General features: G+C 44.0%; 1 protein-coding gene across 1 annotated transcript in view; it reads right to left on the bottom strand.

Moving 5' to 3' along the window:
* Positions 1 to 7670, bottom strand: part of sod1 (superoxide dismutase 1, soluble) — a 33996-nt gene extending 26326 nt beyond the window's left edge. Inside the window, exon 1 of the mRNA XM_055644499.1 lies at positions 7514 to 7670. Coding sequence (XP_055500474.1) covers positions 7514 to 7579 — 66 coding nt within the window. The 5' untranslated portion in view covers positions 7580 to 7670. The remainder of the gene's footprint in view (positions 1 to 7513) is intronic.
* Positions 7671 to 12159: the final 4489 nt, after the last annotated feature.

Here is a 12159-nt window from a genome sequence, read left to right as displayed (position 1 = left end):
CTGCATACCAGGGTACTCAAGGAGGTTGCTCTAGAAATCGTGGATTGGTGATCATTTCCCAATGTTCTATAGATTCTGGATTGGGTCCTGTGGATTGGAGGGTAGCTAATGTTATCCCACTTTTAAGAAAGGAGGGAGAGGGAAAACAGGGAATTATAGACCAGTTAGCCTGACATCGGTGGTGGGGTAGATGCTGGAGTCGATTATTAAAGACTAGACTAAGTGTGATCCGTTGGGTCCCATGCTCACCACAACGCAATATTCCACCTCTCAACCTATTCCAATATTGGTGGCCAGTGGGGGGGGGGGGGGGGGGGGGGGGGGGCTTTCTGGAGCACTAGTATGGGTGTTGTGGGCCAAAGGGACTGGTTTCCAGAGGGCTAGTATGGATATGGTGGGCCAAATTGACTTGGGTTGGCAGCTCAGTCACTCAGGCCTGGTGGGCTGGCAGCTCAGTCACTCAGGCCTGGTGGGCTGGCAGCTCAGTCACTCAGGCCTGGAGGGGTGGCAGCTCAGTCACTCAGGCCTGATGGGCTGGCAGCTCAGAAACTGCCAGAAATTCTGCCCAAAACAGGTGAGAGACTGAGAGAGAAGGGGGAGAGGGTGGAGAATCAATTTTAGACATTACGTTTTCTGCAGATCACCAATGAAGGAGGAAAGTCTATCCTGGCCAGGATAGACTTACAGGGTTCCAATGAAGGGAGAGGGAGAAATACTGGGGTGAGGTTTAATACTTGCAGGGGGAATACTTACTGATGGGCCGAAGGGACTCATCCGGGACTAGTACAGGCCTGATGGGCCGAAGAGACTTTAAAAAAATGAGTGTAATCTCAGTGAAATTTTTCTGTACTTTTCCACGCCTGGCACGGGCCTTTAGGGCCAAAATGCTCATCCTGGGATAATAAGGGCATTTTGGGCAAAAGGGACTGGTTTCTCGGCTAATAGGGGCCCTGTGGGCCGAAATTAGTGGTTTCAGGCAGGCCAAACAACTCATTTCATTTCATTTCCATTTCCATATTGCATTTCCATTTCAAACACAGGGCAAGCCAAACAACTCATGGCATTGTCATTTCACGCCAATTTTGCATTGCAGTCTCAAGCACAGGGCGGGCCAAACAACTCATGGCATTGTCATTTCACTTCCATTTTGCATTGCAGTTCCAAGCACAGGGTGGGCCAAACAACTCATGGCATTGTCATTTCACTTCCATTTTTGCATTGCAGTTCCAAGCACAGGGAGGACCAAACAACTCATGGCATTGTCATTTCACTTCCATTTTTCATTGCAGTCCCAAGCACAGGGCAGGCCAAACAACTCATGACATTGTCATTTCACTTCCATTTTGCATTGCAGTCTCAAGCACAAGGCAGGGCAAACAACTCATTGCATTGTCATGAAGGGCTAACAAATGATTTATTGCAAGTACATTGCAGACTCACAGTTCAGTTGATTCACAGATTAGAATAACAATCGTGGCCTCTCCCTTATGATCTTGCACAGTGACTGACTTACGTCCAAGCATCCGGGGTTTTATAATCCTGCCCCCCCCCAGGAAGGTGCGTTACGTTCATCGCGGTGATTGACAGGCAAGAGGACCAATCAGCTGATCTCGTTGGGTTTTTTTTAAACTCATAACTTTTTTATTTTTCATCGATAGGAAAAATCCTCGGGGCCTGCTCAATTGAAGAGGACTGTAAAATGGCCAAAAATCACAGTGACATTTCTAAAACCAATTTACAGCACAGACAGGAAGTGGTCAAGATGAGACTTAATTATATAGATGTAATAGCGGCGCATTTGGATAGCAGTAACAGGAGTCCCCAAGTCAGCAAGTATTTACGAAGGGGAAATCTTGCTTGACGAATTTTCTGGAATTTTTTGAGGATGTAACAAGTAAAATGGACATGGGAGAACCAGTAGATGTAGTGTACCTGGACTATCAGAAAGCCTTTGATAAGGCCCCACACAGATTAGTGGGCAAAATTAGAGCACATGGTATTGGGGGGTAGGGTACTGACATGGATAGAAAATTGGTTGGCAGACAGGGAACAAAGAGTAGGGATTAACGGGTCCCTTTCAGAATGGCAATAAACAATAGGTGCAGATGTAGGCCAATTGACCCTTCAAGCCAGCACCGCCATTCAATGTGATCATGGTTGATCATCATCAATCAGTACCCTGCTCCTGCCTTCTCCTCATATCCCTTGACTCCGCTATCTTCAAGAGCTCTATTGAGCTCTCTCTTGAAAGTATCGAGAGGACCGGCCTCCACCGCCCTCTGAGGCAGAGAATTCCACACTCAGAACTCTCTGTGTGGAAAGTGTTTCCTCATCTCAGGTCTAAATAGCTTACCCCTTATTCTTAAACTGTGGCCCCTGGTTCTGGAACCCGTTTCCTGCCTCTAGCCAAACCCTTAATAATCTTATATGTTTCAATAAGATCTCCTCTCATCCTTCTAACTTCCAGAGTATACAAGCCCAGCCAATCCATTCTCTCAGCATATGAGTCCCGCCATCCCGGGAATTAACCATGTGAACCTACGCTGTACTCTGTCAATTCCAAAAGTCCTTCCTCAAATTTGGAGACCAATACTCCAGGTGTGGTCTCACTAGGGCCCTGTACAACTGCAGAAGGACCTCTTTGCTGCTATACTCAACTCCTCTTGTTATGAAAGGCAGGTATAAGGCAGTGACATGTGGGGTGCCGCAAGGCTCAGTGCTGGTACCACAGCTATTTACAATATACAATAATGATTTAGATTAAGGAAAAGTGCCATTAGCAAAATTGCATATGATACAAAGTTGGGTGGAAGTGTGAACTGTGCAGAGGATGCTATGAGGATGCAGGGTTACTTGGACAGGTTGGGTGAGTGGGCAGATACATGTCATATGCAGTATAATATGGATAAATGTGAGGTTATCCACTTTGGTGGCAAGAACAGGAAGGCAGATTATCTGAATGGTGTAAGAAAGAACTGCAGATGTTAGATACAAAATGCTGGAGTAACTCAGCGGGTGAGGCAGCATATCTGGAGAGAAGGAATGGGCGACGTTTCAGGTCGAGACGCTTCTTCAGACTGATCTCGGGGGAGGGATAAAGATAGAATGCAGTCAGAGACAGTAAGACTAACGGGAGAACTGGGAAGGGGAAGGGGATGGAGAGAGAAAGCAATGGCTATCTGAAGTTAGTGGAGTCAATGTTCATACCGCTGGGATGTAAACTACACAAGCAAAATATGAGGTGCTGTTCCTCCAATTTGCGCTGGGCCTCACTCTGACAATGGAAGAGGCCCAGGACAAAAAGGTCAGATTGGGAATGGGAGGGGGAGTTGAAGTACTCCCGGGAGATCAGGTGGGTTAAGACGGCCTGAGTGGAGGTGTTCAGTGAAACTATCACCGAGCCTGCTCTTGGTCTCACCGATGTAGAGAAGTTGACACCTGGAACAGCGGATGGAAGGCGAGGACAAGGGGGACTCTGTCCTTGCTACGAATAGGGGGGGATGGGGAGTAAGAGCGGAGCGTTGGGATATCGAGGAGACCCTAGTGAGAGCCTCATCTATAATGGAAGAGGGGAACCCCCGTTTATTAAAGAATGAGGGCATCTATGATGCCTTGGTATGGAACACCTCATCCTGGGCGCAGATGCGGCGTAAACGGCGGAATTGGGAGTAGGGGGGTAGAGTCTTTACAGGAAGCAGGGTGGGAAGAATTGTAGTCAAGATAGCTATGGGAGCCAGTAGGTTTGTAGTAGATGCTGGTCAATAATCTGTGATGGAGACGGTGAGATCTAGAAACGGTGGGTCCAAGTGAATTTGAGTGCAGGATGGAAATTAGTGGTGAAGTTGATGAATTCAGCGAGTTCTGCATGGGTGCAGGAGTTAGCACGAATGCAGCCATCAATGTAGCGGAGGTAGAGTTCGGGGATCCCTAGTGCACGTCTGGAACAGGGATTGTTCGACATACCGTACAAAGAGGTAGGCTTAGCTAGGGACCATGCGAGTCCCCAGAGCTACGCCTTGGATTTGGAGGAAGTGGGAGGAGTCGAAGTAGAAGTTGTTGAGGATAAGGACCAGGGTATTGGTAGGCGGAGAGTATTGGTAGATGGAAATTAGCTGGTACTGCGGTCAAGGAAGAAACAGAGGGCTTTAAGACCCTCCTGGTGGGGGAAGGAGGTGTAGAGTAACTGAACATCCATAGTAAAGATGAGGGAGTGGGAGCCTGGAAAACGGAAGTCATTGAGAAGACGATGAGCGTGTGAGGTGTCTTGAAAATAGGTAGGGAGGGATTGGACCAGGTGGGGGGGGGATAGTATGGAGTCGAGGTATGTGGAAATTAATTTGGTGGGACATGAACAAGCAGAAACAATGGGTCTGCCAGGACAGTTCTTTGTGCTTTTGGGGGAGAAGATAAAATCAGGCTGTGCAGGGCTGGGGAACGATAAGTTTGGAGGCTTTAGAGGGCATAGAGCCGGAAGTTTCTTATAGAAACTTACAAAATTCTTAAGGGGTTGGATAGGCTAGATGCAGGAAGATTGCTCCCGATGTTGGGGAAGTCCAGGACAAGGGGTCACAGCTTAAGGATAAGGGGGAAATCCTTTAAAACCGAGATGAGAAGAACTTTTTTCACACAGAGTGGTGAGTCTCTGGAACTCTCTGCCGCAGAGGGTAGTCGAGGCCAGTTCATTGGCTATATTTAAGAGGGAGTTAGATGTGGCCCTTGTGGCTAAGGGGATCAGAGGGTATGGAGAGAAGGCAGGTACAGGATACTGAGTTGGATGATCAGCCATGATCATATTGAATGGCGGTGCAGGCTCGAAGGGCCGAATGGCCTACTCCTGCACCTAATTTCTATGTTTCTATGACACGCTAGATACAGGAAACATGTTCCTGATGTTGGGAACCAGGGGCCACATTTTAAGAATAAGGGGTAGGCCATTTAGAACTGAGATGAGGATAAAACTTTTCACACAGAGTTGTGAATTTGTGGAATTCTCTGCCTCAGAAGGCAATGGAGGCCGAGTCACTGGATGCATTCAAAAGAGAGTTAGATAGAGCTCTTAGGGCTAGCAGAATCAAGGGGTATGGGGTGAAGGCAGGAACGGGGCACTGATTGTGGATCAGCCATGATCACATTGAATGGCAGTGCTGGCTGGAAGAGCCGAATGCCCAACTCCTACACCTATTGTCTATATATCTAACTTTAACAATGTACAAAAATTGTTATTGGCATCTTTAAGACTTGCAAACACATCAGCGGGTTTCTGCTTAGGAAACTCTTAAACAATAATAAAATAGGTTTTGATTTGAGAAGCGAATGTTGGCTACACCACAAGCAAATGAGGTCCCTTTAACCACACAGTAGAGCAGAAAAAATGTGCTTTTAACATGCTACTCAAACAAGAGCACAATCTAGATTATTACCACACAGTTCTGATGAGTTATACTCCAGTCTTTCAGGAGAGGTTTGATCATAAAACCAAAATCTTCACTGATATTTTCCGTGTTACACAATTTGTTATTGCTTCTGCTGTAAACACAAACTAATAAGGTGTGCTGACATTTTATGCATATAAAAGGTAATTTGCTATCATTATTTTTCTTTCAGGTGATCCGTAAATTGTTTGTTATTGAGTAAGGCAGTTTGTTATTGAGTATGGATTCAACTGCTCGCAACGCAATTATCAAAAATTGGCACATGTCCAAAAGAACATAGTTCAAAAGTATTGCGTGATCAAATCAATTATTGCTGCCGTTCTGAAGCAAAAATCTGATATGCTATGGCATAGTTCTAGAAATCAAGTTTCTTTTCAGCTACTCCACACAAAGGTTACCAAAACGTTGCTAATTATGTTCCTTTCTGTTTATAGATATTAATTTCTCATATGACTTACGCAGCATGACTAAGCAAAACAAGTCAAAACATCTGGTGAACAAGGTCAAAATTAAACAGCTACTTTAATCAGAAAAATGTACAGCAAAGGGGGTGCTATTTTGCCAATTGCTGTAATCCCACCTTCCAGTATGTAATCAGTAGCTCTATTTGCTTGGGTTATTTAAGTACACATCCAGTGGCTATCTAAACATAATGTAAATCTCTACCTTCTCTACCCATTATGCAATACGTTCCAAATCTCTCTTGATGATTTCCCACAACACTATACCCCCCAATCCACAGCGCTCGCATCACCAATCCGCTGCCAATTACTTTTTAATTTATACCCCTTGGATTTTGACCAAGGGAAATATGCTAAATATTAAGCATCTACTTAGGCCCCACAATAAATCTCCACTCAGTCTGTTCTAAAATTTCTTCACAGCTATAGCTTTCTAGTCCAGGCAACATCAATTTAAAGTTAATCTGCACCCTTTACCTGAAAGTACTGATTGTATCACAATATTGTGACAGGCTAGTACACTGCACAAGCTGCAACTTAATTAATCTTACATACATTTCTAACATTACAACTCTACCCTTGTAAAGACTATCTCAACAAATGAACATGGCATTCCAGCTTGTTGGTCAGTCAGATTGTAGACATCAAGGCCTACGTTCCTCCCCGATATCTTGAATCAACCCACACAACTGCGATTCTACATCAACAACAGAACACGCAGTGGACCACTTCTTCAACAAACATGGCACATTAAAAATATATATATTAATGCATTTTTGTGAGTTTTTTTTCCTTTTTACTGTCTTGCAGAATGTTGCAATTTAAGTATGTTTTCTGTGTGTTTATTCGCCAATATGCCTCCAATGCTGCTGCAAGAATATCATTACATTTGTATCACACTGTATTTATGTATGAAAAACATAATTTGACTATTCTATTAATTGTAACTTAAGAAAGCAAAGCAGGCATAGGCCTTTCACGCCAGCTCCACCATTCATGGCTAAACCTCTAAGCCTATAGTACCTCGCCAGTTTATGCAACAGACCAAACTAATCATCTGTTCCTGTATTCTATAGCTTTCTTCTTCACTGTAAATCAAACAACCAAGTTTTATGTCATCTGTAAACCAGTTTCGACCAGACAATAAAACAAGGCCTATGTGACTCTACTCAACGCAGCCTTCCAGTACACAACACCCGTCTACCATTACTGCTTGATCTGACGATTATTTCCAACATTTTCTGTTTACACGTCGACTTTTGCTACATGCTAGGTAGCCTATTTGGGATTCAAACCGTTATCGCGTCTTGATCCTGTCGGCTCTTTCTTTCGACCAGTATGTCATCTGCTTCTGTCAAGAATCTCTGTTGGTTCTAACATGGCTCTCAATAAATCAAAAGAGGTGAACCTGGACGCAAGACTGGCTCTTTTGAGCTTTATTGGCGCTGCTGTCAGTCGCTCCGGCTGCAGGCCGCCCTCCAGCACCATGTGCTGCTTGCTGTCAGGCCGGCGGGCAGCTTCGGAGTCCATGCATTGAACGACAACCGCCGATCGCACCGGCTGCAGAAGAAAAAAACGCGGGGGCACTAACTCCCTCATCGTTCGACTGCTGTTACTTACAGCTTGCTCAAAGTTAACGGTCCCAACGACCTCGCCGGGCCCACTCAGCACACAGACAGCTTTCATAGCGACGAGCGACTTTCACCCACACGGCAGCAAACAACTATGCTCCTTTCGGCACCGGGCGGTATGTGCGCACGCGCGTCACCCACCCCAACCGTCAATTAACGCGCAAGCGTATTGGATGGTGTACATTGTATAATCTTTGGTACATAGTTCATTAATTGGCGTTGTGTATGGATCAACAGGTCAATGGTTTTTGGGAGAAGTTGTTTTACCAACCATGGTGGCCGCGGTTTTCAGACTCCTGTACCGTTGAACAATACATCACAGGCACAGGCCCTTCGACCCACGATATCTGTGCCAAATATGATCCCAAATTAAACGAATCCCCTTCGCCTGCATCTGTCCATTCCCTGCATATCCATGTACCTAGGCTCTTAAACCACACTATCGTGTCCAATTTGTGCTAGGTCATTTTGTACTATTCTATTTGCACCATTCAGCTGTTTTTGCATTTGTCATTGTATTTATTGTGTACTTATTGTGTTTATTGTTTACTCTTTCAAGTTCACACAAGAGGAATTGCACGTTGATGCATTTAATAACATAATCTGAATCTATATTTGAGGGTGAGGAGGGAGTCTGCAAGTCCGAAATGTCAGTTTCAACTTTGGACAGGAGTAATTGACAAGGCAGTACAAAACAGTAATTGTTTCAAACATGAGGTCAAAGATGAAGCTGAAGAAAAATGGGCATAGATTTCAGAGATGGAAGAATATGTTCAAGTTTTTTGAAGATTGAATACTAATAATTTATGAAGGAACTGGATGGAAATATGGTCAACAATTCATTGAGAATGGAAATGGGGTTGCAGGGGAATGGGAGGAAATAGAGGGGGGGAGGGAGAGAGAAAGAATAAGGAAATAGACAAGGTGCATTGGGTAATGAGGGAAATCGAAGCTAAAATTAACTGTGTTTTGACTTGAACTATCATTTATCATCTATTATGTATCTGTACACAGTGAATGGATCGATTGTAATCATATATTGTCTTTCCACTGACTGGTTAGCATGCAACAAAAGCTTTTCACTGCACCTCGGTATATGTGACAATAAACTAAACTATCTAATATTCCTTTACATAAAAAGAACCATATTAAAACAACAATATTTCTGCAGTGGAAGTCATTACTTGACTTTACATTTAATAAAAACAGAAAATAAGTCAACTGTTCAGTGAAGCAAAGAACAAACTGTTAGAGGAACTCAGTGGGTCAAGCAGCATCTGTGGAGGCAGAGGGATGGTCAATGTTTAGGGTTAAGACCCAACAGTTTATTTTTTGCTCCATCTTACATCTGGTGCAGTTTTAGGTAATGACACCTCCTCGACAAGCATTCTCAGTCCCCTATCATACATTCTCCATTTACACTCCAAATTCCACTCTAATTCCATCTACAAGATTACAGATGACTGCACTATGGAGGGCCGAATCATGAATGGTGAAATGGAGTACACCAAGGAGAATGAGAACTTAGTGACAAAGTGTCAGGACAATAAACTCTCCCTCAATATCAGCAAGATGAAGGAGCTAGTTATTGACTTCAGGAAGCATGATGAAGTACATAACCCAATCTGCATCAATGGTGTGGATGTGGAAATGTTTGAGAGCTTCAAGTTCTTTACCAATCATATTACCAATGTCCAACCACATGCATAAACTCATTGACGCAACAGCCAAGAAGGTACATTAACACCTCTATTTCCGGAGGAGAGTGAGGATATGCAGTTTGTCTCCAGTGATTCTTACAAACTTCTACAGATGTACCATAGAAAACATACTGTACATACAGACCAGACTTCCCACCATTGACTCCATCTACACTTCATGCTGCCTAGGAAAAGTGGCCGACATAATCAAAGACTTGTCCCACCCCAGTCATTCCTTCCTCACCGTGATCCCATCCGGCAGAAGATACAGAAGCTTGAAAGAGCGCATCACCAGAATCAGGAACCGCTTCTTCCCTTTCGTTATCAGCCCTTCTGAATGGTCCTTTCACAAGCTAGAATTCTGATCGATTCACCTCTACTCCATTGACATTGGACACATCAAAGGAATTGATGAGCTACAATGTGCTACACGGCTGAGAACTATATTCTTCACTCTGCATCATTTCCTATGCTCTATCTATTGTACTCAAGTTTGAACTGATTGTATCTATGTATGGTATACCTGACCTCTGGATAGCATGCAAAACCAAGCCTTTCACTGGGCCTTGGTACAGTTGACGATAATAAACCTAAACCAAAAATATTTTACTACTCAATTGCAAATTCTCTTAAAGGTATTCCTACTTTGAAAAAGATTTTCTCCGGTCTTTGACATGTCCCACTTTCACTGTTCTCCTTCTGTAGTTTCTACTGCATTTCCACCAAGCCTCTGGCTCCACAGATATGTTTTTTGGTCCAGATTACAACTTCAGTAGTCTCTTGTATTTCCAAATATTTGGTGAGGGCACATCACATTTTTTCAAGTTGTCCCTGCACTACCAATGAGGTTTAATCTTAATTATCTGTAGGAGCACATGGGGAATACTGTCTGTGCCACGCGACAGTGGGAGTAGGAATGGAGCTAGGTGGAGGATAAATGCGTGGCTGAAGGACTGGTGCAGAGGGCAGGGATTTAAGTTTCTGGATCATTGGGACCTCTTTTGGGGAAGGTGTGACCTGCACAAAAAGGACGGGTTGCACTTGAACCTGAGCGGGACCAATATCCTGGCGGGCAGATTTGCAAAGGCTACTGGGGAGACTTTAAACTAGACTGGTTGGGGGGAGGGTCTCAAATAGAGAAAGCTAGTAGACAGTGTGTGAGGCAAGAGGCAGAGAAGAGAAGCACTCAGACCCAACATGTAGGGGAGAAAGAAGAAAAAGATAATAAACAGAGAATAAGAGGTGGTGGGTTTCTTAAATGTGTGAGCAGAGAGACAGAGGGCTGTAAAACGAGGGTAGAAGCAATAGGTAGCAAGGTGAAAAGTAAAAGTAGCAGGCAAACAAATCCAGGGCAAAAATCAAAAAGGGCTACTTTTCAACATAATTGTATAAGGGGTAATAGTGTTGTAAAATCAAGCCTGAAGGCTTTGTGTCTCAATGCAAGGAGCATTCATAATAAGGTGGATGAGTTGAATGTGCAGATAGGTATTAATGACTGATATAGTTGGGATCACGGAGAGATGGCTCCAGGGTGACCAAGGCTGGGAGCTGAACATCCAGGGATATTCAATATTCAGGAGGGATAGACAGAAAGGAAAAGGAGGTGGGGTAGCGCTGCTGGTTAGAGAAGAGATTAATGCAATAGAAAGGAAGGACATTAGCCTGGAGGATGTGGAATCGATATGGGTAGAGCTGCGAAACACTAAGGGGCAGAAAACGCTAGTGGGAGTTGTGTACAGGCCACCAAACAGTAGTAGTGGAGTAGGGGATGGCATCAAACAGGAAATTAAAAATGCGTGCGACAAAGGTAAAACAGTTATAATGGGTGACTTCAATCTACATATAGATGGGGTGAATCAAATTGGCACGGGTGCTGAGGAAGAGGATTTCTTGGAATGTATACGGGATAGTTTTCTAAACCAACATGTATAGGAACCAACGAGAGAGCAGGCTATTCTAGACTGGGTATTGAGTAATGAGGAAGGGTTAGTTAGCAGTCTTGTTGTGCGTGGTCCCTTGGGCAAGAATTACCATAATATGGTTGAGTTCTTCATTAGGATGGAGAGTGACATAATTAATTCAGAAACAAGGGTTCTGAACTTAAAGAAAGGCAACTTTGAGGGTATGAGACGTGAATTGGCCAAGATAGACTGACAATTGATTCTTAAAAGGTTGACGGTGGATATGCAATGGAAGGCATTTAAAGACTGCATGGATGAACTACAACAATTGTTCATCCCAGTTTGGCAAAAGAATAAATCAGGGAAGGTAGTGCATCCGTGGCTAACAAGGGAAATCAGGGATAGTATCAAAACAAAAGATGAACCATACAAATTAGCCAGAAAAAGCAGCCTACCAGAGGACTGGGAGAAATTCAGAGTCCAGCAGAAGAGGACAAAGGGCTTAATTAGGAAAGGGAAAATAGAGTATGAAAGAAAACTGGCAGGGAACATAAAAACTGACTGCAAAAGTTTTTATAGATATGTGAAGAGAAAAAGATTAGTTAAAACAAATGTAGGTCCCTTGCGTCAGAAACAGGTGAATTGTTCATGGGGAACAAGGACATGGCAGACCAATTGAATAACTACTGTTCACTAAGTCTTCACTAAGGAAGACATAAATAATTTGCCGGAAATAGCAGTGGACTGGGGGTCAAATGAGATAGAAACATAGAAACATAGAAAGTAGGTGCGAGAGCAGACCACCAGGTCCATCGAGCCCGCACCGCCATTCGCTCATGGCTGAACACTAAACAGACACACTTACCCACAAACAGTAGACACAAGACACAGAACACAAGACACTACCCTCCCCTTTATACCGCTATCACCCCTCTCCACCCCAAGAACCTCGTGATCTCCTGGGGGAGGCAAAAAAACGGATAAAAACCCAGGTCCAATTCGGGAAAAAAATCCGGGAAATTCCTCTCCGACCC

This window comes from Leucoraja erinacea, chromosome 13 (genome assembly GCF_028641065.1).
Source record: "Leucoraja erinacea ecotype New England chromosome 13, Leri_hhj_1, whole genome shotgun sequence".
Lineage (NCBI taxonomy): Eukaryota > Metazoa > Chordata > Chondrichthyes > Rajiformes > Rajidae > Leucoraja > Leucoraja erinaceus.
This window is presented reverse-complemented; position numbering and strand designations above follow the sequence as displayed.